This window comes from Brachyhypopomus gauderio, chromosome 4, assembly GCF_052324685.1.
Source record: "Brachyhypopomus gauderio isolate BG-103 chromosome 4, BGAUD_0.2, whole genome shotgun sequence".
Lineage (NCBI taxonomy): Eukaryota > Metazoa > Chordata > Actinopteri > Gymnotiformes > Hypopomidae > Brachyhypopomus > Brachyhypopomus gauderio.
The window spans coordinates 36,161,301-36,188,540 of record NC_135214.1 but is presented as its reverse complement, the minus strand read 5'-3'; the positions used below and the strand labels follow the sequence as shown (position 1 = coordinate 36,188,540).

Genomic DNA, 27,240 nt, shown 5'->3' with positions numbered 1-27,240 from the left:
GGTTAGATCTCTATAATCTAGTGTATGTAACAAGAGATCTCTGGACAGATCCATAATAAACTTTATTTTACTTGGACATCTAACTCATGCTTCACTATTCCTGCTCAGCACGAAGGATCACATTTCAGCTGCTGCTGCTGCTACTGACTTTCGTCACCAACAGATGTGGATCAGAAACAGAAACCCTTAATTGTGAACAGGAGGCCTTAATTCTCCCTTCTGCCCTAATGAGGAGCGCAGGTGAACAGGACAGGCTTCCTTACTGCAAAAATAAATGTCTCTCCATAAGACTTTATATAAAACTTTGTTTAATCTAGTTTCCAAAGGCCTACATAATATCAAAAATGCTTTTTTTTTGCTCTAACAAAAATAACCCAGACCCAGGTTAAGTTAGAAAATGATAGTCACTCAATAAAACTCCATGTTGATGCGACTGTAAGACGGTGAAGTGCGTTAGAAGTGCGGGGTTCTCAGCACGAGCTGCGCGGGTCTGGAGCTGGTGAGATGGGCGAGGGGAGGGCGCCCCCTACTGGCGCTTCCTTGTAGGTTTGCTCTGCTTGACTTTCCTACCTTCTGCACTTCTCGTCTTATTCTGAAACATTAATATATTTTGTTATCAAAAGGGTGAGTCTTTGCAATATCACAGAGGACTGAGATATTCAGCTGCACCATAAACATAATTGCAATTATTTTAGCATGAGATCATCTGGGTATTCCTGGTCTACTGGGGTTTTTACCTATTCACCACAGTGTATTCAGTGTCCACCATATATCAGTGTAAATAATGCAGGACAATCTCAGAGTGCCACATTAAGAGTTCAGCCCTGTGTTTTAACACTAATAAAGGTCTTGGACCACTTCACAGGATCCATGGGCCACTGCACTGACATCACATCACAAGCCAGTGTGAGATCAGTCAACCCCTGCTGAGATTGTCAGATGCCTGGTAATGATCTGGAGATAATCTGTCTGGTTCACCACTAGTCTTATCTTACCTGGGTGTCCTTCGATCTGCTCATCGACTCAAAATAAAGCTTCATAATCTATGAGCCAAAAACAGATCGCAGAATTAACAATGGAGGTATGAGATGGTACTTACCAGACATTACAATACATACACTAACGATGTCCTGTATATCCCACATGCAAATACTACTATCCTGCTAATCCAGCTCTCCCCATGCTAATTCTGATGCTAACACTGATCTCTTGCAGGCTATCTGCACATTTTTAAATCTCAAATTCAATTACTTTTAAGACCTTTTTAATACCTCTCACAAGAAAAAAGAATACTATTACTGGGGATGCAGGTGTGTTCCACATCGTTGACGGGGGTGTCGAACGAAAATTGTTGACGTTGTTGAGGCCGTATACTCCAACGCTAGGAATCTAGCACTAGGACCCTGGAGCGGTTATTTTCTGCATGGTCCTAGCGCTAGATTCGGCAAAGTTCACATCGCGCCAGAACAATGCCTCCCCTTAATGCCTCCCCTCATAAAATTCCAGACATTTTAAGACATGTTTAGGCCTTGAATATGGAAAACTAAATTTAAGACATTTTAAGGACCCGCGGGTACCCTGTCTTGCCCATATGTGCCCATGCATGTCTGCTCAAACAGGCACAGGTCCACCTGCCTTTTTGACCCCTGTGGATACAGCTGCCTCCTGCAGGTCCGAAGCAGACAACCAGTGGATTATGGCCTCTCTGTCCCCCTCACTGGACACGCCCACTCTGGCCCTGTACACCACGTATGTTTGGTGTATGTGGGAGAAGAAATGGATCACCTGTGGAGACATTCAACCCACACATCAGACACATATCTTCACCCCTGCAGGTCGCTGAAGCATCAGACACCCTAAAGGCTGGAACATACTTGCTGTTTGCCCATGCGTTCGCGTACACAACCGGCTGCGTTGTGAACGTTACTGAGAACATACTAGCCTATGTGCAACGCGTGAAACTGGAGGCATCCACTAGAGGGCAGAACGTAGAAAGGGCTTCGGTATTTTAACGATGCAAACATGGCAACACTCGAGGAGATTAGCCTTTGGGTAATTTTACGGTCACGGCAGAAAAAACGACGACAGCGATCCCTTCGTAGGTGGTATGTAAGGCCGTTAAATCAAAGACGTGGTGAGAATGGCGAATTTGTGTCGTTGGATATCGTTGTGTCCATTTTGATGCTGGTTAGCGGCTACACTGCCCCTAGCGGTTTTGTGTGTATTGCACCTCGCGTACGCGTCGCGTTAACTTTTGGAGGACGTGCAAGACCTACGCGCCAAACCGACGCAGGATACGCGAAGCAGCCATGATGCGTACGCGTACGCGTAGTTAACAGCAAGTATGTTTTAGCCTTAAGGCGTCGGTCCATCAGGGATGAAACAGAACCGCTGAGAGGAAGAGTTCTTGTACACAAAGTGGTCTTCAAAACGTTTAGGCAAATCTTTCAAACCACGGAAAACCTATCAAACCAGGGCAAACCATTCAATTCACGGCAAACATATCAAACCAGGGCAAATAAAACGTGTTATTTGAGTTGTGCGTGTTGTGTTGTGTCTTGAGATGTAACACATTTCTACACCAGAAGCATCTGGCTGGAATAAATACGCATTCATAGCGTCAGTGTTACCATGTTCAGTACCATGTTGTCTACATTACATGTTTATGCAGTATGTTAAATTTTATTAACAGAGTGCTGCTGCGATGCGTTCGGAAGGAGCTGACGACTTCTCTTCATTTTTCATATATTTATTTCAACAGATATGAACCAACCGACATGACCATCCACCAACTGGGTTGTGCGCAGACAACTACTGACTGATACATACGAGCATACATTTATAATTTAGCGCTCTCTTGCGCCCTCTGGTGTCAACAAAAGAACAGCAGTACCCACAAGTCACCTCCTGTAACCTGAGGACATATTTACACACATTTCAACACAGTATTAGCCAAATTATGGTGTGTTGTTTGAAATAATCTGCTGTAAAAGGATCAAAGCTTTACAAAAAAATCATTAGATTTAAGGTTTTTAATTATGGCAACAAAGCTGCAGCTGTTGATCAGATGTTGGGACCTTCATAAACGTTTCATAAGTGGTACGAGAACTATTAGAACATTACACGTTGCAATATTAACATACAGTGTCAAACAGCATAGTTTATTTTAGGGTTTTACAACTGTGATAAGACAATAAACGAGGGCGCTGAGATTATTTTTTTTAAACAAGGGCACTAACATTTTTTAACGAGGACGCTAACGATATTTTAGAAACAAGGGAACATTATTTTTTAAAGTCTGTAAAACTCGTCACGGACGAACCCCATTAGCATTTCAGGACTGTGTATCATTCTAGTAGACAGATTAGCTACATTAACTCATAATCACTAAAAAGACTGTTGGCTGCGCAAACTAAAATCCATGAGGATAATCTTTAAAAATGAATTCTGATCAGAATTCATCAGATAACGACCCACAAAAGTAAAACCGCATTACGTCGTGGTACAACATCACAAACATCCGCAAAGTTCGACCCCGGTCTTACGTCACTGGATAGCCAGTCGTTAATACGTGAACCAGCGAATTTACTTCATAGAGGTTTTATATTTGGTCTAAGCGGCCCAACCGTGGGATGGAGGATGTCTCCGAGGACAGACTGAGTGCAAGCGGACATCTGAAATGTATCATTCAGGAAGAAACAACTAATTTAACGCTGGCACGTCGATTACTGGATGGTGAACCCTCCGGAGTTATAGTGTAAGTTATAATGGACTGCAATTATACATTTTATTCATGCAGCGTAATAGGATATACACTTAAATAGTAGCGAGTGGTATGTGTGTGTGTGTGTGTGTGTGTGCACGTGCCACGAAACTGTCACCGAGCACAAAAACATGTCAATACGTTTAATTCGCTCTGAAATATGGTTATGTTCAGAAACAAAACTATTTAAAAAAACGAATAATTCCAAATCTAAATCTACCAATGTTTAGTGTGTGGTATGGTCATGGCCAAGAGAATAATTTCGAATAATCTTTCCTCCAGTCAAATAAGTCCGACGGTTGGCTTAAAGGTTCAGTAACATTTAGGGTGCTTTCCTTAACTCCACTTAAACCTGTGTGGTTATCTGACGTGTACACCACTTTTCACTCCATTACATTTCTTGAAATGACCTCACCGCTATAACAGTGATGTTATCATCACTACCACCACCAGAGGTGTCAATTCCAGGTTCAGAAAGTAAAGGTCCTCACCAGGATTTTGCTCAAGCTTGCTAGATTTTCTAATTAGTGCAATCCAATCCAAGTAAGATTAGTGGAATCAACACAATCCAGGAAGCCTGAGCAAAATCCTGTTGAGGACTTTTACTTTCTGAACCTGGAATTGACACCTCTGACCACCACCATAAATGGAGCAGCCATCAAACATGGCTGGCAAACACAGTAGGCCTACAGCCACAGAGGCGGTCTTAGTGTGGTTAGAAACCATGATAATGTGGTTATTTTAATGTGGTTATCTGAACACCACCCCAACACCCACATGTACACGTGACACAAACGTTCAGCACAGGGTTCTCTCTGCCTAGGGCCTAATAACCAATAATTGCATTTGGGTCAAGGAAAAAAAAAAAGACTTCTCTGTGATTATTATTTGTTCTCACAGGAAAAGAAGAATCACATTCAACAGCTATGTGGCAGAAATCACCCAGCACCATCTCTTTGATGCTTTCATTACGGCCTCCATCATCCTAAATGCTCTTTTTATGGCCCTGGAGACAGACTACAACCTAAAATACGAGAATTTTCAATTCTTCAAAGTGAGTGTCTTTAAAAACAAGACGGAGAGGGGGAAAGGGGCAGAGAGAGAATGCTAATCCAACAAATCCCTTATTTCCTTTTTACAGATTGCAGAGGACCTTTTTTTGGTGGTATATATAATGGAGTTTTTAATGAAATTGTACGTGGATCCCCGAGCATATTGGAAGAACGGTTACAATGTGTTTGATACCATCATCTTGGCAGTCTTTATTATAACAATAATCTCGGACGGTAGTTCTAAATCGCTTAAGTTTATTCGCTCCATCCGCACGTTCCGATCCCTCAGGGTCATAAAGGCCGTGACCTTCATTCCAGAAATACAGGTGAGCAGCACACAGTCCCAGCGTGTATTCCAGAAACAGAACTACTGCACATTTCTGCAGTACTGCACATTACTTATTCACGGTGTTTAATCTGGGCTTTTCAGGCCATCTTTGCAGCATTCTTCAAGACCATGCGGAGGGCTATGTACGCAGTTGGGCTGACTATACTGCTTCTGTTCAACTTTGCCATCATTGGCTATTTCTACTATGGTGATCCTGACACAGGGGACCCTGAAGACTGGGGAGATCTCACCACCTCCATGTTCACTCTCTTTGGTTTACTTACAGTACGCTGGAAGTTTCATAAATTGAATGATATATTCTGGCCCATCACTTTCAGCTGCAACATTCCTCATCATTAAATATATATTTACTTTTTCTATTTAAAGCAACTCATTTGTGTTCCTGTTGTGTTTTCAGCTGGATAACTGGACAGTCCTACAGCAGAAGTTTGAAGATTCAGGCCTGGCTATGAGTTCCCTCTTCACCACTGTTTTCATCGTGATCGGCCATTTCATCATCTTCAACATGTTAACTGGAGTGATCATCACAGAGATGGCAGTAAGGTTCTCGAGGACTGGTTTTGGTTCTGGATTTGCTTGTCATAAGTTTGTCAAATGCAGTAGCCAGATATTGTCAGACATGGCCAGCTACATAGTCCCAAGAGCGGTAGCGTAGTGTGTAGGCCGTGGCCCCTCATTCAGAAGGTTGTGGGGTTGAATCCAGCTTCAAAGTTGTGATTGTGAGAAAATAGTTGAAACGACGGCTGAAGGCAACAACCCCACCCAGGACTCCCCTAACCATGCAGAGTGATGACCTACAGTAGTCTTAGCACTCCTTCAGTGGAAGTGTGTGTATGTACTTTGTGTTGTAAGTGAAATATTTACAGTAGACAGCATGCAGGCCCCTTGGTACACTTTACTATGTTTGTGTGTGATTGGACACATTAGCCATTACCCATCTACACTAAATCTTCAATAATGACAATGTGAAAAATTGGATCATTAGATCAACAAAACACTGTAATTTTAGATTAAAATTTTTAATTCATTTTCAATGTCTTTAAAACATGTTTTTTTTACCATGTTGTTTTGGGTGATCAAATGTAGACTGATGAGTAATAATAGAAATTACATGCATTCAAACTCAAATCCACCATAAAGTACAACATGTAATGAGGCTTGACTGCTCTCTCTGTCCTCTACACACCTCCTCTGTGGCAGGCAGAGAATAGGAAGGGTACAGTGGTTACTCAGATAAATCAGGTATCAAATGGTATTTAATGCAGTTTGGTGCTTGGGGCCAGTAGCTGAATCTTTATAGCAAGTGGTGGCTGTGTGTAGGAAACAGGAGGAATATCCAAGACCCCAGGTTGTTGTGGGAGGGCAGAGAGACGAAATAAATATTTGGTGGTCACTATGAACTTTCACCAAAACTTCTAACGTAGAGAAAGAACCAAACAGAGTCACTTCTCTAACAGAAGAGAACAGCCACAGATGCACAATCATAATCATAATCATTGTTGACGACTGTCCAAAAAACTTCAAAGTCGTAGAGCGGCTGAAAAGGGGAAACTAATGCCCGACGCGTTAGCTGTTCCAAACATAGATCCACGCTTGTTAGCGTTGCTTTATTTTGTATCAAATCAAGTATTCAAGAATTAAAACATCAGTGTCCACAAACCTTCACAATCCACAAACGGCATAAAATCCAGATACAAGCAGTAATCCTTAGGCAACGTTCACGTCAGCGACTTACAGTGTTTAAACGATCAGCAGAAGTAGGCTTCTCTCACCTAGCAAGTGCACAGGTGATATTACAAATCGTTACTGCCACAGACACCATGTGACCTAAATAGTACACATCATTACATAAGTGCACACAAACCCTAAACCCAAGTCTACGCCTGTCCACAACAATCATCATCGCTGTGTTCACCTGCCCTGGGCATTGTCATTTCAAAGCTGAGCCTGGCCCAGGGCGGTCTGGGTTTTGTGATTAACGTGGACATTCACATTCTCTCTCTCTCACCCATCCATGAAAACACGTCAACCAGAATTTGACCGAAGCGTCTGAGATGGAGCTGAAGAGGGAGAAGGAAGCAGCGTTCACCCTAAAGAAACGAGCCGCCATCCAGTGCTACGAGGCCAGCATGAGGAAGGCCATGCAGAGTCAGGCGAGTTTCAGCCGCCGTCTTCTTCCGGGAGAGAAAAGGTTACCAGGACAAGGATGTGATCCAGCATCCAGTGAGAGTGGAGACTTGTGTGGAGATTACTTTTATTTAGAAGTAATGAGTAATTCAGTCCCAATGAATGTTAAGAAATTAAATGTAAAAATCCAGTCATGTGTAAGGGACTCTACCTTTTCTGACCTGTCCCAATATTACATCAGAGTGCACAATCTGTACTTATTTTAAAATAACTTATTTTTTAAACATACATTTTTATTCAATGTTCAGATTGGTGAAATGCTGTTCATTACCTAAGTAGTGGAGCAGTTCAGGAACTCATTCCTTGACATGGACTCGATGGTGATGGATGACGGTTGTACTAGTTTGTCTTTTATAGACACCTATCTGAGAGTCTTGGAACGGCAGAAGAACACCATGAACAAGTGAGCTACACCCATTCACATCTAAGTCAACTCCACCCTATCTTGCATACAGCTCCATCATCACTAGCATAGTTTGGTCCTAAGATAACATCTTCTTAGTGTAGCAGGTTTTAATTACAGACATAACGGCCCATTGTCTTATAGCAACATGATTATTTAGCTTTACACACTGAAGTCATATTCTTTGTTCAAGGGAGCATGAAAAACAGTGAAGTGTCATAGCAGCCCAACTGAAGCCAGACTGTAGTGGGTTCATTAGTGTGGATTTCCTTGTTCTTTTGTGTTGTAATAACTAGGCCTGTGTTGAAAAAATCGATTTTCCGATTCAGAATCGATTTGCATATGATGATCTGATAATCGATTCGTACGTCCAAAGATCAATTTTTTTAGTGAACTTTTACCCCCGCCTCGTCACTGAATTCACGCAGGCGTGCTCGGTCTAACTAACTGTAAAACAACATGGCGTCGGACAGTGCCGGTGTTACGGTCAATTCAGTTCCCCCTGTTCCCCCCAAACGGCGCATGCGCGAAATCAACGAAATCACGCATTAGTCTGCTGCTGGGTTATCGCCTTTACTCGATGTGTACACGTTATTATCCGGGTTGGTTTTGTTTCTCTAACTAAAGTTAACTTTGTGTGCTTGTGACTAACTGTGCTGTAAAGCTCAGGTGTTTTAGCAGAGGATTAAATGTACAAAAATTACTCCGATGTTTAATTGTTTACGCTACTTTTTCAGCCTCTTGCATTTTTTAGTTCACTTGCATGCTAGCAAGATTTAATGTGTTTTTTAAACTATTTAAATTATTTATTGAAACATAAAGAGACGTGTATTGTTCACACTTTAAAGGTTGTTTTTTAACAGACTTATTTGTTGTTTGCTGTGTCCTGGATGTTCTACAGCCTAAAAGGACTTTTGTCTAAATACAAATTTTATTTCTAAATACAAATAAAAATGTATTACACGACATATGTTATCCCATTTGGCTTGATGCAATATTTAAATCACTTGAGCATGTGGTATATTGTTTTTGCTTTACAGAGCAAGTTTTATCCAATGCACAGTGCTTTTACACTAAGAACAGGGGGAACGGATTTAACCGGAGCCCTGTGAAAAATGGTTCCCCCCTTTTAAATGACAGAAAATGTACATGTAAGGCACAACAATTAAGGTGGGGGTGTATTTGACTCTTATCCTTGTAAATAACAAGTTTTATCCAATGCACAGTGCTTTTACACTAAGAACACAGGGGGAACGGATTTAACCAGAGCCCTGTGAAAAATGGTTCCCCCCTCTTAAATGACAGAAAATGTATTTTTAAGGCACAACAATTAGGGTGGGGTTATATTTGACTCTTATCCTTTTAAATAACAATTTTTATCCACTGCACAGTGCTTTTACACTAAGAACACAGGGGGAACGGATTTAACCAGAGCCCTGTGAAAAATGGTTCCCCCCTCTTAAATGACAGAAAGTGTACATGAAAGGCACAAATAGTAGAGTGGGTGTGTATTTTACTCTTATCCTTGTAAATAACAAGTTTTATCCAATGCACAGTGCTTTTACACTAAGAACACAGGGGGAACGGATTTAACCAGAGCCCTGTGAAAAATGGTTCCCCCCTCTTAAATGACAGAAAATGTATTTTTAAGGCACAACAATTAGGGTGGGGTTATATTTGACTCTTATCCTTTTAAATAACAAGTTTTATCCACTGCACAGTGCTTTTACACTAAGAACACAGGGGGAACGGATTTAACCAGAGCCCTGTGAAAAATGGTTCCCCCCTCTTAAATGACAGAAAGTGTACATGAAAGGCACAAATAGTAGAGTGGGTGTGTATTTTACTCTTATCCTTGTAAATAACAAGTTTTATCCACTGCACAGTGCTTTTACACTAAGAACACAGGGGGAACGGATTTAATCAGAGCCCTGTGAAGAATGGTTCCCCCCTATTAAATGACAGAAAATGTACATGTAAGGCACAACAATTAAGGTGGGGTTATATTTGACTCTTATCCTTGTATATAACAAGTTTTATCCACTGCACAGTGCTTTTACACTAAGAACACAGGGGGAACGGATTTAATCAGAGCCCTGTGAAGAATGGTTCCCCCCTCTTAAATGACAGAAAATGTACATGTAAGGCACAACAATTAAGGTGGGGTTATATTTGACTCTTATCCTTGTATATAACAAGTTTTATACACTGCACAGTGCTTTTACACTAAGAACACAGGGGGAACGGATTTAATCAGAGACCTGTGAAGAATGGTTCCCCCCTCTTAAATGACAGAAAATGTACATGTAAGGCACAACAATTAAGGTGAGGTTATATTTGACTCTTATCCTTGTATATAACAAGTTTTATCCACTGCACAGTGCTTTTACACTAAGAACACAGGGGGAACGGATTTAACCGGAGCCCTGTGAAAAATGGTTCCCCCCTTGTAAATGACAGAAAATGTATTTTTAAGGCACAAAAATTAGGGTGGGGGTGTATTTGACTCTTATCCTTGTAAATAGGGGTGCACGATATGGCAATGACGAGTGAATGGCGATGACCAGTGGAGAATCGCAGGCGATCTACCAAATTAGAGAAATCGTATAGATCGCCTTTGCCAATCAGCGCAATGACTTTTTTTGCTGACGCGGCAGACGTAGGGCGTAGGACTGACCAATCACAGCGAACTGTGCGTCTTCCACGCCTCCGTGTTGTGTTTGTAAAAACGAAAAACTGCGTGGACAACGATGGCTGAAATCCAAATCGAGGAGCTACTGAAGAAGAGGAAATCCACCTCTGTAATATGGAATTGGTTTGGGTTTTCATCCACTGACAAAGACCAAACTTCACCTATATGTAGGGTGTGCAAAGAAAATGTTAAATCGTCAGATGCTAATACAACTAATTTATTTAGTCACTTGAGACGTAGGCATCCCAAGGAATATGCCGAAAGCAACACCATGCGGGCAGCCGCCTCACAAGCTGCGGTCTTGGTGGCAAAACCGAAGCAAACAACGCTAACCCAGGCATTTCAAAAAGGCACCACGTATGACAAGTCCAGTAAGCGGTGGAGCGAGATAACGGACGCTGTTACGTACTATCTAGCTAAGGACATGGTTCCTTTCACGGCAGTGGAGGACGAGGGATTTAAACACCTTATGAAAGTACTTGACCCCCGCTACGAGATGCCAAGCAGGAAATTTTTTTCCAACACTGCAATGCCACGTCTATACACAGAGTGCAGACAGAAGTTAGAACATCAAATACAAAAAGTGCAGTTCTTCGCAACAACCAGTGATCTGTGGTCTAGCCGCACATCTGAGCCTTATTTAAGCTTGACCATCCACTACATCGACAAGTGGAAGCTCTGCAGCGCGACTCTGCAAGCAACATGACCACAGACAGTGGGACCAACATGGTGAAGGCCCTCCAGCTTAACAACTGGACTCGTCTTCCCTGTTTTGGGCATAGGCTGCACCTAGCCACTGGTGAGTAAACGTTATAAATTAATAATGCATGTCTGTTAAGATGTTTTCAGTACGTATCCGGAACAGATTATAAATAAAAAAAACAGTGATGGGGTGTCTATGATTAAATAGTTAATATTATTGTTTATAATATTTATAGTACATTCTACCCACTGCTTATTGCTCTTCTGGTCAGATGCTAGACCACATTTCGTTGCCTGTACTCGTACATGTGCAATGACAATAAATTGAATCTCATCTCATCTCAAATGTTTCTTCACATATAATAACAATAATATATATTATTATAATGATGCTGATAATCATAATAAAAATTCTGAATGATCAAATATGAGCATTGCAACACTTTTAATGTTAATAATTAATGGCATATTAAAATGTTCATTTTGTTATTTTGGTTTATTTCTGTCATTGCATCTTACTAATGAAATACTGTGCTCTTTTTTCATAGAAAACAGTGCCAAAGATCATAGAGTTGTTCGTGTGACATCTGTCTGCAAAAAAATAGTCAGTGCATTCTCCTTCAGCTGGAAGAAGAGGGATTTGGCTCAAGCTCAAACAGAGCTGAAACTCCCACAAAAAAAACTCAAAACAGAGTCACCAACCAGATGGGGTTCCAGACTTGCCATGATCGAGAGAGTGTTGGAGCAAGAAAGTGCCATCTCGCAGGTCCTGAAAGCTGACAAGAAGACACGGCAGTTGGCACCATCATGGCAAGATATTGAAGTCATGGAGTGCGTTAAGAAGGCCCTTGGCCCTCTGAGAGATTTCACTGATGCGCTTTCTGGGGAGGACTATGTGAGTGTCTCATATGTCAAGCCAGTCCTGCACCTGCTGAAAGTGAACATCCTTGAGCTGAATGAAGAAGACATTGAGCTCACCAACACAATGAGGACAACAATCCTCAACTACCTCACTGAAAAGTATCAGGACCCCACCACTGATGACCTGCTCGACATGGCTTCGCTTTTGGATCCAAGGTTCAAGAGACAGTACATTGACAGTGACAAGACAGAGGAAATACAAGCCAGAGCTGTTTCTGAGATCGAGTCCTTATTGAGCACAGCACAGCATTCACTGCCAACCTCCACTTCGCAGAGTGATCCTGGGGCAGAATGCCAACCCCCACCAAAGAAAGCACAAAAGAAAACATTAGGCAGCCTTTTGAAAATATCAGGTGCTGCATCTGCAGCTGGCACAACAGCTTCCACCCCATCTATAAGAGAGGCAATCGAGGGGGAAATGAAGGCATATCTTTCCACTCCACATGCAGACAGTGAGATGGATCCTCTGGAATGGTGGAAAGTCCACGAAGGAAACTTTCCACGAGGTAGCCAACTAGCTCAGAAATACCTGTGCATTCCAGCAACAAGCGCTCCCTCTGAACGAGTCTTCAGCTCAGGTGGCAACATAGTAACTTGCCAAAGGGATACTCTCAAGCCAGATAAGGTGAACAAATTGATTTTTCTGACTAAAAATCTGTGATGGGGAAACTGTGAATTTCTCCTTTTTATCAGGACCAGTTTGATATTTCTATGTTGAAAACTTGCACTAATACAGTTCTCAGTTTGCTTTGGACAATTTTTTAAAGCTATTTTGTGTTTGTGTTCTTCGTTTCATATTTTACTTTATTTTTTATATTCTATGAGAATGTTCTTTTTATCAGAGTGATGTTCATTTTATCAGAGTGAGAATGTTTACTTTATCAGTGAAGATGTTTAATTTATCACAGTGATATTTACCTACTTAATCATGTTTACCTACTTAATTCACTTATTTTGTTCTTAATTATATTCTAATAGTGCACTTTATCAATGTAACGTGTGTTGTTTACATTTTTTGTTTACAATGTTTGCACATGGAAAATTGCAATACCGTTCATTAAAATCTGCTTAAAAAGAAAGCTTTTTGTAGCCCCAATTTTTTATTTTTATTTTGGATGGAAAATCGTGATAAAAAATCGAAATCGTGATTTTATGCAAAAAAATCGTGATACAATTTTTTTCCCATATCGCGCACCCCTACTTGTAAATAACAAGTTTTATCCACTGCACAGTGCTTTTACACTAAGAACACAGGGGGAATGGATTTAACCAGAGACTGGGAAAAATGGTTCCCCATGTAGAATAACTGCTGGAGATTATATAAAGTACAATAATAGTGCTGATTATCTGTATCTGTGTTTAATCACTTCATTCAGTGACTTTACAACTATCTGTACCACCTTTACACTGAGAACACAGGGGGAACATATTTAACCAGAGACTGGGAAATTTGGTTTCCCCTTGAAGAATAAAGCTAGAGCTGATATAAAATACAGAAATTATGCTGATTATTTATATCTGTCTATAATCAATTCATTCAGTAACATTTATTCATCCTGTATCTCCTTTAACACTGAGAACACATGGGGGAACAGGTTTTACCAGAGACTGGGAAATTTGGTTCCCCTTGTAGAATAAAGCCGGAGTGTATTTAAGGTACATTATTGATGCTGATTTCGTGATTTCGTTGATTTCGCGCATGCGCCGTTTTGGGGGAACAGGGGCAACTGAATTGACCGCAACACCGGTAACGACGATAGTCAAATCGGCAATGTAAAAGCAGGACAGTTTATCCAGTGTCAGTGACTATTTACAGTTAGTCCATGTCACTGAAAGTTTACCCAGTGTTTTTACAGTTTAAAAAAGTTTTAAATGTTCTTGTAACGTTGGGCGCAAGGCGATGGACGAGACAGAATCCTTTGCACTTTCCAAATCGTTATGTTTATTACATTTACCGAAGCGCAGACAGCGCACATAAAACACGTTTACATAGAACGTGTGCGACTCAAACAACGATGAGCACAGGACGCTGCGCGAACGCACAAACCCCACGAGGTGAGACGGATTATCACAAGACGCACCCGCACCCACGGAGATCTACAGACGCAGACAAGTAGACGCAGACAACGTTAACACACGCCCAAAAGGGAGGGGTCGGGGACCGTAACATGACAGTTCTGTTCTTATATTCGCACTTTAAAGAAAAATACACGTTTACATTTTATACTTTCAGTTTATTAAGTGTGAGCACTTTTTAAATAAAAATGCATTTGGTAGCAACAGCTTTTGGGTGAATTCTTAATTATTTCAATCATAATAATAATGCACTGGTTAGTGTCCCAGTGTGAGTCCACTGTTGCAGACACCTCAAATATGTCCTCTGTTTATTGTCCTGGATTACCTTTCTTGAAGGTAGATTTATGATTACCCTTTTCACCAGTCTTCCAGCCATCAGTAACTACCAACTACCAGTAACTATTTGCTGATTAATATCAATATAATACTAGTTTTAACATGTTGCTTCTGTACATAGTCAGGAAATAGCTCAAATACATTTTTAATAACACTAAACCCCGAATTGGATCGAATCGGATCGATTAAATCGGATTAAATCGAAATAAATCGATTCTTAATCTTCAGAATCGGAATCAGATCGATTCTTGGAATTTGAATCGATACCCAGCCCTAGTAATAACACTGTTAATGTGAACACGTAGGCTACAGCAGCTCTGTAACGAGGCCACGTGTGTCTTCAGTGAGGTCCTAGAGCACGACTTACTACAGCAGACCCAAGAAGAGTGGCCACGTAGAAGCCAGAGAAACAAAACGGATCAAAAAAGGTCCAAAAGCATAAAGAAACAGCCACAAACACATTAAAGTCGGTCATCAAAGTGCCTGTCATCTTTCTTATTCCACCTACACATCATCCTCGCGATTTCGCTTCAAAAGCATGATCAAACCTCACAGTCTGCTCTGGCATCAACATTTCATGTGACTCTTTGCAGTCTCCACTAGATGTTCTCCATGCTTTTGGGTGTGTTTGATCTTCTCCCACCTCATCCCCTGCTCCACTCCACTGGCTTCCTGTAGCGGCTCCCACCGCTCACCTACAGAGCCAAACCTGGACCGGTGCCCACGTCTCTGTCCTGAATCCCTCTCTGCACCACACTGCCAACGAGCCACTGGTACACCTGGTGCTCCTACGGTAGTACTGATCTTCAGCGCAAGACGCTGCACTCACATACACACAGGCGAGGAAGACCACTGAACTTCAGCCCACGTCGTGAGGCTGAGACACCATTTTACACCTGCACGAACAGCCACGTAAGGTTGATTAACATAACTGACAGTGTTTAACCTGACTGTGTTGCAACTGTGTTTTAGGATCTCTCCACATTTCCTGCATGCTCACTGGCTGCCATTACCTCAGGTTTTGTTTTACATTGTCCAGCAGGTAAAAGACCCGTATTACCTATTATTATCACACCACCTTCCAACAGCGAACTGATCCTGTCCGAACAGCTGCCATACGCTGCTCTGCTTACACTGAGATTTTAGCTCATCAGTATGATCAGTCACCAGCTCAGGGAAGAGTCTGGGGTTTCAGTTCAGTTCCAGACCAGTAAAATCTACACCCAGGATTACTGGGGAGATTCTAGAGGCTCATGCTGGCTCACCATACGTCATCACCCCTACACACTGGACGTAGTGTCTGTAGTTAATATCATTCCTATCAGCTGAAAAGTCTTGAATTGCACTGACCTCTCCTAAGTACTGAAAAGATTCTTCATCTGGTGATGTTCCCAGAATCCTCTGCACCTCAGCACTCAACAGGGTCCTGTGCTTCTCCTCAGGGATACCTTCCTCCAAGAGGACGCTGGGTAGTTCCCACATACCAGCGAGTAGCCCTGGAAGCCAACAAGTCGCACTTAAAATATGTGTAGATATTTTGTTAACTGAAGTTTTACTTCAGGTGTTTAACTCCTGATTACATTTATTTTCAGCACTCCAGGACCACAGGAAAAAATGAAACATTACAGTAGGTTTGACCGACAAGAAGCTATGGACATTTTGTGGGCCAGTTGACCTCTGGGTGACCCTGTACCTGTGTTTGGCCTCTTCGTGAGCAGGTACAGAGTCTCAACCTTTGTCTCCTGCCGCTCCAGGACACAGACGAGTGTCCTCTGCACGCGCGGGGCCTTTTTCACCGGTCTGCGGGGGTAATTCTGCACTCCGAGGTCACTGGCCCAGTCTTCAGACAGACACAGCTCACACCTACTGCTGCTGGCTGCTGCTTCAAGAAACATCTGAATCATCACCAGCTTCCCAAAGTGCTGCACTGCTGGATGGCAAGTGAAAGCCAGACTTACCACAGTCTTCTATATCAGCCATGCAGCTGCCTGGGTGCCAGTCTGGTTTACCCACAAGGCCTCCTGCCTCCAGCTCTTGTTTAAAGTTCACCTGCGACATGGAATCACAGCCTCAGCCCTGTGAAACCTGCAGCAGTTCACTGGGGTTTGAGGGCAGTGGGGTACCTTTCCATAGGCATGGCAGTGCATCTGAACGGGGCAGCGTGGGCAGAGGGGGGACTTGGGCATACACACCAAGGCACCAAGTTCCATAAGAGCCTGATTAAAATCACCAGGTCTGCGTCGGTCCACTAGAGCATCTGCCATTCCCCTAAAACGACATGACAAGACCTGAGTCTCCTCCATTTCTTCAATTCTAGTTATGTCTCAACACAAATGCAAAGAAGCTAATGAAAGGATCTAATATAACTAAAAAGGATAAAATATCAAAGTGATCACTCATTGTTAGTTTATTAGCACAAGGATAAACCACAGGTCTTCTGTAGGCGTAATGAAATAAGTACTTTATTTATTGGTCTGAAGGGGAATAAATGAAGATTCTCCAGGATTCTTGCTACATCTCATCAGTCTCCTCAAGTTTCTCCACACAAGATGTGGTGTGCAGTTTGAGTTCATACCACAGGGTGTCTGTGACCAGGGAGCTGGTGCAGTCTGCACCGATGACCCGCAAACGACACAACACCCGCACCACGTTCCCATCAACAGCCCCCGTGACCTAGGAGACACACAGGCTTGAAGAGGTCCAGTGTGTACAGTAACTGGGAGCACGATGGAACACTCACACCGCAGAGGGACTGAGCGATAACCTCATGGATGAGTGGACACACAGCAAGAATACCAGTGTGGAATAAAGACTAGGCCGAGATCAGTGTTTCTGTCCAGCTCGTCTGAAAGGTGTCAGTAGTGTGCTGGGTTGATGCTTTAAGGCCCTGCTGGGCATAGCTACAGTGTCTACACCCATTGATAACTAGTCCTCCACCCACTCACTAGTCCTCCACCCACTCACACCACACCGTTCTATAGCAAAGGTGGCACCACATTCACAAACGAAGGGGATTGTGGGAAATGCCTACAACACCTGAAGTCTAAACACATATACCAAACACCTGCAGCCTGCAACAAGTTCACATAAGTCTGCTAAGACACAGGACACGTAGGCCAGGGTGCTGCACATGGACCCAGTGGACCCAGTCTGGTCTGCACTGCAGTGTGAAATCACCATCGGAAGAGCTCTGTACAGTATGGTTAGGATTAGATCTCTGAATCAGGGCCATGACGGTGTGCAGATGGTGCCTCGTCTGTAAAGATGATTATGATGGAGGTCTGTTTACCAGCCCCAGGGCGATGGAGCCCACAGCCCCTGCGGTGTAGCGCCCCACTCCGGGCAGCTGTTTCAGAAGCTCCAGGGTCGTCCGCGGCATCTCCCCGCCCAGCTCGGACACCACCTGCAGCACCGACGCCAGCAATCACACACACACACACTACACACACGGGCGGAACGCTGCCATGTCTATCAATAGATGTTATGTAAACGCAACAACAACAACCTTCTGGGCGCCTTGGTGCAGTCTCCGCCCTCTGGAGTAGTATCCAAGTCCCGCCCACATCTTATTCACATCCTACCCACAAAAAGCAGCAGGAGTGTCAGAATGGGACGTCTGGTTACTGGTCATGGAAGTTTTTCTGCCTTGATTACCTCCACTGAAGCATCCGCGAGGTCCTGAACTGTGGGCCACCTCTGTGAGGGGGAGAGAGCCCTTACTGTCAGTGAAGGAAACAGTCTCACAAAACCACAAACAACACGAGAGCTGGCTTGCCTTCATCCATCTGTTGTAGTAGTCTGTTACCGTAGCAACTTGAGTCTGCTGGAGCATGACTTCCGAGACCCACACTGATGGGAGACAGAGGAATACAGTCGCAGTCGTGCGCATGGTCCTGTCTCGCACCCTAACGCTCAAACACACCGTTACCTGCATAGGTGCGCACGTTCACATCCTTCTCCGTTATCGCCTTCTAAGACACAGAGGATGGAATCATCAATTCAACTAGAAAACATGTATATTACCCAGAACACAGACATGTATAGCACGCGTGACCAGTCAAAGGCCCAGCAGGTCCCACCGCGCGCCAGGGCAGGTCTCTCTTGTTGTCGTCATACCAGCACAACAGACGCGAGCGAAAGCGCGAGGCTTCAGCGTCGTCGTGAAAGTAGTGGCACGTGCACGGCCTGGGGGGAACGTCTACTAGACAGAAGAGACGTTTGATCTCACCGGCATCATTCCAAAAGTCAATTTACATTCAAAACTGACCAAGTACCTCTAACTGCGTCTTTCAGGTGTAAGCCTCCAGCGGGGGAACAACCACTTACCTTCATTACGAGGCTTTGACTTCTTTGTGGATCTGACAACTTTTGTGTCTTCCACCGTTGTGCGTTTCCCTGATCGCAGTGCCCATGTCAGCTTGCTCATTGTGGTTGTGTGTGCACACTAAACTTTACAGCAGACGCGTGCAGCTTGAACCGGGTTGTGCAGGAGCGCACGGGGAAGCTCGCGCTAACCGCATTTACTTCGGGCTGTTTCACACCGGTGGTGGCTCAAATCCGGCTTACTTGGGAAGTCTGACTTTGTAGAAGCGACATTAAGAAAACAACAAACATGCCGGGGTGAAGGATTATTATTCCCGCCACTCACTCCACTTCCTGGAGTACACAACCAATCAATTCACCTCCACAACTCTTTCAATAAAAACACATGCTACCGTATGTCTTATAATAGCCACGTGCTATGGATTGAATTGAGATTTATTGTGCTTTAAAGATGAACTCTGCTGAAGACACTTTAAAAAGAAATGCAGTTGTGTCTGGTGGCGGTCAGGACTCTGCATTCTGTTCTTCACATTCTGCAACAGAAGACAAATATTAGAGTTTCATTACAACCAATTCTTAACATGCACTCAAAATAATCACTGTAAAAATGAAATAAATAACCAACACATTATTTTAGACATACCTCTTAAAATATTGACTTTGTTTGACAGTAAGAGATCAGCCTTAACATGGTCCATGCGCATGTACAGTAGTTCAGCGTTGTGCTGCAAACGCACGAATGGTTGTTCAGTGACAGACATGCATTTGGTGTCAGACGTTTAAGGCCTGATTTAACGGACGTGGAAAACGTTTTTGCAAATCCGAAAAATGTGAATGTTTTCTTTCAGACGTAGATAACCTCATGAATGTTGTTTATAACTTTAGCAGGATGAAGACTTTCCACAAGGGGGGCGCCGTTATCACTGAATTACGGGCGCGATATGGCATCACTGTCTAATAACCGCGTAGCTGGCTTTGCAACCTCGTGCACGCTTACTGCAGTTAGGGGTGTGAGATGTGTGGCAGGCTCACCATGAAGGAGTCGAATAGAGTCTGCCCCATTGCTGTCCGCACCTGTGATGCCACCACTGGGTAGGAGCGTACAAAGTGCTGTGAGACACCGGGACAAGTTTTGTGAACACAGATGAGGATGAAATACAAGAGAGATGTTTACAATGTAGAAGCCACACTGACCTTAAACTGCATAATCATGCTAGACGTCTGTGTGTGTGTGTGTGTGTGTGTGTGTGTGTGTGTGTGTGTGTGTGTGTGTGTGTGTGTGTATGTGTGTTATATTCAAATATTATATATATTATATTATATATATTATATATTATATATTATATATATTATATTATTATTATAGAGGAGTCAAATGTCCCCATCATGACAGAAAAACAAAATCTCTCTCTCTCTCATCTCTCTCATTTCTACCTCCAAAGTCAGGCTTGCTTGTCTTTGAGTGTCTGCATGTTCCCGGTTGCCCATAGCATAAAGTAGATGGTGAACCACACCAAGATGAATCAGTTCTTCAGATATGTCTTGCTTCTCCTCAGCTAACATCCTGTGACATTAGTTTATTATTTAACACAGCAAGGACCAAAATACATGTATGTACAATAGAACAGAATGAACATATGTACATTATAATACACTGTGATGTTTATCGTGTGTTGTGAGATGTAATGTTTCCGTGTGGAATTACCGAAGGACTTTAGCTGCAGCTGCCTGCTGAACAAACGTTGGCAGTGATGCTGTTAGCTTCTCCATCTCTGGATCTACAGGAATAACCAAACACAGACCAGCATTACTGTGGCTTATACAAATGTGCTCGTCTGGAACTGGGCAGTTAGGAGGAGAGAGTGAAGAGCCACCCTGTAGGATCTTGTGTGTGCAGACACCCCGTCCGGCTGGTTTTAGGAGCGTGACTAGAGCACCGAGCAGAGCCGCTCTCACCTCCGTCTGCTGCAGAATTCTGATCAACTCTATGGCTAAGAGAATAAGGGGAGAAACACACACACACACACACACACATATGCAGCATTATTTCTCAGTGCAACTACAACAACTCTCAGTCAACGTAAGCTTCACACTCCTCACCCTCGTACTGCACCTCCAAGTGTAGAGAACGCAGCAAATTCAGCAGGGGCTCCACGATACTCGGGTGAGCTGCCTTTACAACAACCTGCAAGAGCAAAAGAATTGGAAAGAAAAGATTTAGCAAACGTGATAGATATGATAGATATGACAGACCTGTGGAAATGTTGGAGACATGGTTTTGTAATGTTACCTGTCCTATTGCAGACATGTTACAGAGACATGGCTGTGTAACATTGCCTGTCCTGTTGCAGACATGTTACAGATATGGCTGTGTAACGTTACCTGTCCTGTTGCAGACATGTTACAGAGACATGGCTGTGTAACGTTACCTGTCCTGTTGCAGAGACATGTTACAGACATGGCTGTGTAATGTTACCTGTCCTCTTGCAGACATGTTACAGACATGGCTGTGTAACGTTACCTGTCCTGTTGCAGACATGTTACAGAGACATGGCTGTGTAAAGTTACCTGTCCTGTTGCAGAGACATGGCTGTGTAACATTACCTGTCCTGTTGCAGACATGTTACAGAGACATGGCTGTGTAACGTTACCTGTCCTGTTGCAGACACGTTACAGAGACATGGCTCTGTAACATTACCTGTCCTGTTGTAGACATGTTACAGAGACATGGCTGTGTAACGTTACCTGTCCTGTTGCAGAGACATGTTACAGACATGGCTGTGTAATGTTACCTGTCTTCTTGCAGACATGTTACAGACATGGCTGTGTAACGTTACCTGTCCTGTTGCAGACATGTTACAGAGACATGGCTGTGTAACGTTACCTGTCCTGTTGCAGAGACATGGCTGTGTAACATTACCTGTCCTGTTGCAGACATGTTACAGAGACATGGCTGTGTAACGTTACCTGTCCTGTTGCAGACACGTTACAGAGACATGGCTCTGTAACATTACCTGTCCTGCTGTAGACATGTTACAGACATGGCTGTGTAACATTACCTGTCCTGTTGCAGACATGTTACAGAGACATGGCTGTGTACCGTTACCTGTCCTATTGCAGACATGTTACAGAGACATGGCTGTGTAATGTTACCTGTCCTGTTGCAGACATGTTACAGAGACATGGCTGTGTAACGTTACCTGTCCTGTTGCAGACATGTTACAGAGACATGGCTGTGTAACGTTACCTGCACCGTGTGCAGAGCCTGAAGCACGAGTTGCTGGGCCTTTGGCGAGCTGCAGGACAGCAGGGCCACCAGGCCCTTGTAGACCTGCTGCTGGTATCTGGGGTTCCCCTGGGCCAGGGACTCCAGCAAGAAGGAGGCTGCGTGCCGGGTCTCTTCCACACTGGCCGCAGCCAAACACTCAGCAACAGCCTTCACACCTCCAGTTCAAAGACACAGTGGGAAATAAAGGAGAAACCAACACCTCTTAATCTATCGATCTCAGATGAGTTTAGACCACTATGACCTGTACCACAGGCCACATGAACCACTATAACCTTTTCCATAGACCAAATTGACCTCTATAATCAGTGATTGACCACTATAACCTGTGTCATAGATCAAGTAGACCACTTTGTGCCATAGACCACATAGCCCACTATGACCTGTTTTATAGAGCACAATGACCTGTGTAATAGCCCACTATGACCTGTGCTCTAGCCCACTATGACCTGTGTTATAACCCATGAATATGCACCATAGCTTTCACAGATGAGTTCCTTGTATGTCCGTCCCTTGTTGGCGATGATGTGGAGCAGATGGAGAGATCGTGTTTTCGATCACAAGGCAACATTAAAATTCATCATAAATGTTCATTAAAAGGCTTAGAATTCGCTTCAGATGCCGTTTACTGATTGTGATTCCCGGTGTGCAAGGGAAGCTACAATGTCCTCATGACGCATAAGCAAATAAGACCTAATAAACATCTCTGTTCATTGTGGCATAAATCTAAACGATCAAAGTATATACAGTTTCAGGGAACTGTTACTGCCTCTCTCCTTGTATCTGCAATGTATGCGCTTAGGCCAGTAGGGTTTGCAAGTGAATTAATGAAAACGTGCGCACGATTAAAACAAAACGTGTGCACGAATTGTTAATCGTGTGAATGAATTACTAAATCGTGACCACGAGTTTAATTAAAACGTGCGCACGACTAAAACAAATCGTGAGCACGAATTACAGAAAACGTGCGCTCGAATGGTAAAACGTTCCCTCGTTTAATTTTTATTTTTTACCCATGTCCCCTCCCGGGCTCCGTACGATATAAACATTATTTAAGAAAATACTTGAAGTTCCTGAATGTATACCAGACTGGGTATGTAACGTTTACCAGAAGCAGGGGTGACACAGTTGCAAAGGAATTAATATTTATTATAAGGAGGGTGACAAAACACTAGAATGAAACACAGAATACATATAAGAACAATACTAGACAACGAAGGACTAAGACTACAAAATGAGACAACTAGGAAAATACAACACACATTGGAACATTACTACAACAAACACTACATGAACTTAAAGGGGAGAAACGCAACATAACAAGGGGAGTAGCGACTAACTGAAAATCGTGAAACGTGTAACTAAACAAACCGAGACTACAGATAAACATGACCAGCACAAAACCCAACGAAAGGGAAACTAACAATCCATACATACTTTCACCGGAACAGATTACACAAGGTGGGGAGGAAGGGAAATGAGGAGCAAACATACAACAAGGAAATAGGAGACAAGGCAGAGAACATGAAAAGCACAAGAAGTAATACAATGAACAGAGCAAGAAAGCAAGGGACTCACGTACAATGACCGACACAGAGGAGTGAAACAGAGGGGTTGATATACACTGAAACAGGGGAGTGTAAACGAGACACAGGTGCAAGTACTGAGGACAGGGGCGTGACAGACAGAGGGGAAACCATGGAAACGGGGAAAACTAGGTGGGACCACGGAGGAGGGAGGAGCTGGACATGACAGGGTATTTGATTTATTTATTTAAGAATAGAGGTTTTATTGTTAAGTTTACTTCTGTTGTGAACAAACCAGTTGTCTCAGGTTGAGAGAATTTAATTTAATTTGATAGATGTAAATGCACTTTATATAGTGTAACTGTTTTTTTTTTTTTTACACAAAGATTTGGGATTTTAAAGGATTTTATCCTGCACTGGTCTGTTGATGTGCAATAAATATCAAAGTTAAACACCTTTCTGATCTACTCATTTCAACTGACTGTCAAAACGGCTTAAAAAAAAATCCTTATCATTTCAGTTACTTTTTTGGACAAGTAGTGAGTAACTATAACTAATTACGTTTTTAAAGTAACGTTCCCAACACTGGTTATAGCCCACTATGACCTGTGTTCTAGCCCACTATGACCTGTGTTCTAGCCCACTATGACCTGTGTTATAGAGCACTATGACCTGTGTTATAGCCCACTATGACCTGTGTTATAGAGCACTATAACCTGTGTTATAGAACACTACGACCTGTGTTATAGCCCACTACGACCTGTTATAGCCCACTATGACCTGTGTTATAGGCCACTACGACCTGCCTTATAGCCTACTATGACCTGTGTTATAAAGCACTACAACCTGTGTTATAGAGCACTATGACCTCAGTTCTAGCCATGAATGAAATTTTGATTTTATAGGTGGGGGGCACACAACGTCAGAACTCGGAGCGGTCGTTTTCTGCATGGTCCTAGCGCTTGATTCGTTGCTATTTAAATATTTGTTTTTAACCGTAAAAACTGCAGGGCACCAAAACCGGCTTTTGAAAATGTGGGGGGGACATGTCCCCAAATTACGTCCGTGGTTGTAGCCCACTATGACCTGTTATAGAGCACTATGACCTGTGTTATAGCCCACTATGACCTCTGTTATAGAGCACTATGACCTCTGTTATAGAGCACTATGACCTGTGTTATAGCCCACTATGACCTCTGTTATAGAGCACTATGACCTGTGTTATAGCCCACTATGACCTCTGTTATAGAGCACTATGACCTGTGTAATAGCCCACTATGACCTGTGCTCTAGCCCACTATGACCTGTGTTATAACCCATGAATATGCACCATAGCTTTCACAGATGAGTTCCTTGTACGTCCGTCCCTTGTTGGCGATGATGTGGAGCAGATGGAGAGATCGTGTTTTCGCCTTGTCTGTGACCTGACTGTGTCCCAGAACCTCCAGCAGGGTGAGAACTCCTCCCATCTCCAAAAACTCCATCAGATACATGTGGCTGCCAGCAGGAGCACATGAAACATCAGTCTGATTCTATCTAACAGGGTTTCAGACCAGACCTCAGCAATGTTTGACGTGATCAGCAAAACAACAACAGATTCATACCTATATTTATATAGGTAATAATAATATTAATAATGTTGATGATGATGATGATGATGATGATGATGATGATAATTTTACAGCCCTTTGTTACCTGACAGAGGTTGAGCTTGGGAGCTACTGAGGACTGGATTGAAGTGTGTCAGGCAGGAGAAGCAGCAGGAAAAGGACTTACGTGCCGGCAGCCGAGAGGAAGACCTCCAGTGCTCTGAGCTGAAGCTCCAAATGACAACCAAACATGTAGCTAGAGAGGCTGCAGTTAAGGAATCAGCTGAGGCAATCACATCCATACTGGGGCTCGGACAGCCCTGGAGGAGCCTGCACTGCCCCCTGAACTCCGTCTTGCTGTGTTAACCTAACACTAACACCCTGAAAGAAGAGCTTGTTTGTCAGCTAAAGGGCTGAGTCCTCTCCTAACATAAAGCATACACCAAACTGTGTGAGTGAAACTCTAGATGGACACTGAGACTAAGACTGCACTAGATACTCTACTCTGAGAATCCCAGATGGGTTTGATACAAGATATACAGCATTTCTATCCTTCTTATATACATACTTCCAAAGAGAAGCAGGTTAAAGCTTGTGTGGATACGTGAGTCTTATCCAAGCAGTGAGGCGGGCGAGGAACAGGCTGCCTGCCTGGCCAAACTCCAGCTCCAGCTCCTGACTGGTCTTTCCCGTGTTGCGGCTCAGGAATTCCCGCAGCATGCGAACACGGACGGTCTTGCCGCCCTGGTCCCATTCATGCAGGACACTCAGGACCAGACTGCTGGAACCACGCTCCATGCTGCTAAACATGATCTTATGGGAGCTGTCAAGAAGTATTGCATTAGGAGAGGACTAGATGGCATTAGGAGAGGACTAGATGATATTAGCAGAGGACTAGTTGGTATTAGCAGAGGACTAGATGACATTTCTCTGATGGAGAGCAATTTCTTGCTATCAGTCTCCCACATACAGTCATGTGTAACGTTGTGTTCCATATAAGTTTGTGTGTTTAACATGTATTTGATATACCACAGAATGTGCAGCATTCTTGAAATCAAAAGCTTAGCTAGTTTCCATCAGAATATACTTACAGTCTACATTGACTGTGACTTAAAGTTGCACTGACAACATAACTAAGTATTTTGACTGCCTTGTTCATAGGCGATGGCACACAGACCATACTCTGATGGCACTGACAAATGGATTGACCTAAATATTTGTTTTTGATGCAAAAACAAAGAATTTTGAGTGAAGTATACTTTTGCATACTTGTGCTTTTGTAGATATTTCATTGATTTTTGCTGTTTTCACTAACTGTTTTGAGAAACGCACTTGTTGTGATGCCAATGTAAACCCTGATGTGAGAAATGTACCAAAACGACTTATGTAACTTATGTAACCTAGTTAAGAGCTAAGGATGGTTACGTTTACAATTTAATTATAATTCACGAGAGAGAGAGAGAGAGAGAGAGAGAGAGAGAGAGAGAGATCTCGATGACCAAGTCCGTTGTTTACCGATTTCGAGGTGTCACGGCCAGGAACGTTCGGCTCGGGATGGTGTTTACGGTTGCTAGGCAACAGCTACAGCTACTCGCGCCTACGGTGTGCATTGAGGTACAAACAAGCGATGTGCACACACGCCTTTTCCTTTTGAAATGATGTTAGCACGTGTGTTGCCACCAAAGTACGACTGCAGATCCATTCATATAGGTGTACACGCTATTTCAGATGAAGATAAATACAGCTGGTATATCTAGGTCATTCCAATCTTCGTGCATTTCTGTCATCTAAGATGTTTAGTCAGGCTGTTTAGTGCGATAACCGAGTGCGGTCCCAAACTTGTCGACATGTCGATCTAATCGCGGGATTCTTCTTAGCGTTGTCCGTGTTTAAGGATACTGGACGTGTTTCCATAATAATATCGTCACACCATAAACACACTCTCTATACTCAACATGAAAAAAACTATTTTGTTGTCAGTGCATTTCACTGATCAGAAAATAACATTTAATATTTTCCTGCAATGTTCGCTTAA

The 27,240-nt window shown here is 43.1% G+C and overlaps 2 protein-coding genes across 2 annotated transcripts; one reads left to right on the top strand and one right to left on the bottom strand.

The window, feature by feature from the left end:
* Window positions 1–68: 68 nt before the first annotated feature.
* LOC143511708 (uncharacterized) lies at window positions 69–26,792 on the bottom strand. The gene is made up of 26 exons (XM_077001285.1): window positions 26,721–26,792; window positions 25,810–26,028; window positions 25,393–25,461; window positions 24,947–25,113; window positions 22,052–22,248; window positions 20,905–20,989; window positions 20,679–20,795; window positions 20,510–20,582; window positions 20,239–20,368; window positions 19,837–19,914; window positions 19,448–19,529; window positions 18,808–18,876; window positions 18,561–18,679; window positions 18,410–18,452; window positions 18,257–18,330; window positions 18,136–18,177; window positions 17,987–18,058; window positions 17,771–17,884; window positions 17,057–17,154; window positions 16,605–16,749; window positions 16,440–16,530; window positions 16,175–16,363; window positions 15,832–15,977; window positions 1,636–1,785; window positions 996–1,043; window positions 69–592 (listed from the first exon to the last, which is right to left on the bottom strand). Exons 2-26 carry the CDS (start codon window positions 26,013–26,015, stop codon window positions 527–529), a joined length of 2,670 nt encoding a protein of 889 aa, XP_076857400.1. The 5' UTR covers window positions 26,016–26,028; window positions 26,721–26,792; the 3' UTR covers window positions 69–526.
* Window positions 4,428–5,574, top strand: LOC143511530 (cation channel sperm-associated protein 3-like). Its single transcript, XM_077001135.1, has 4 exons — window positions 4,428–4,477; window positions 4,664–4,817; window positions 4,905–5,141; window positions 5,246–5,574. Exons 1-4 carry the CDS (start codon window positions 4,428–4,430, stop codon window positions 5,501–5,503), a joined length of 699 nt encoding a protein of 232 aa, XP_076857250.1. The 3' UTR covers window positions 5,504–5,574.
* Window positions 26,793–27,240: the final 448 nt, after the last annotated feature.

Excerpts from the sequence above, each read along its gene's own strand:
- LOC143511530 (XM_077001135.1), top strand. The coding sequence starts at position 4,428 with ATGGCTGGCAAACACAGTAGGCCTACAGCCACAGAGGCGGTCTTAGTG. Across the intron at positions 4,818-4,904 it reads AGAATTTTCAATTCTTCAAA|ATTGCAGAGGACCTTTTTTT; the intron begins GTGAGTGTCTTT and ends TCCTTTTTACAG. Across the intron at positions 5,142-5,245 it reads CCTTCATTCCAGAAATACAG|GCCATCTTTGCAGCATTCTT; the intron begins GTGAGCAGCACA and ends TGGGCTTTTCAG.
- LOC143511708 (XM_077001285.1), bottom strand. The coding sequence starts at position 26,015 with ATGTTTAGCAGCATGGAGCGTGGTTCCAGCAGTCTGGTCCTGAGTGTC. Across the intron at positions 22,249-24,946 it reads ACTCATCTGTGAAAGCTATG|GTGTGAAGGCTGTTGCTGAG; the intron begins GTGCATATTCAT and ends TTTGAACTGGAG. Across the intron at positions 18,059-18,135 it reads TCGCGGATGCTTCAGTGGAG|GATGTGAATAAGATGTGGGC; the intron begins GTAATCAAGGCA and ends TTTTGTGGGTAG.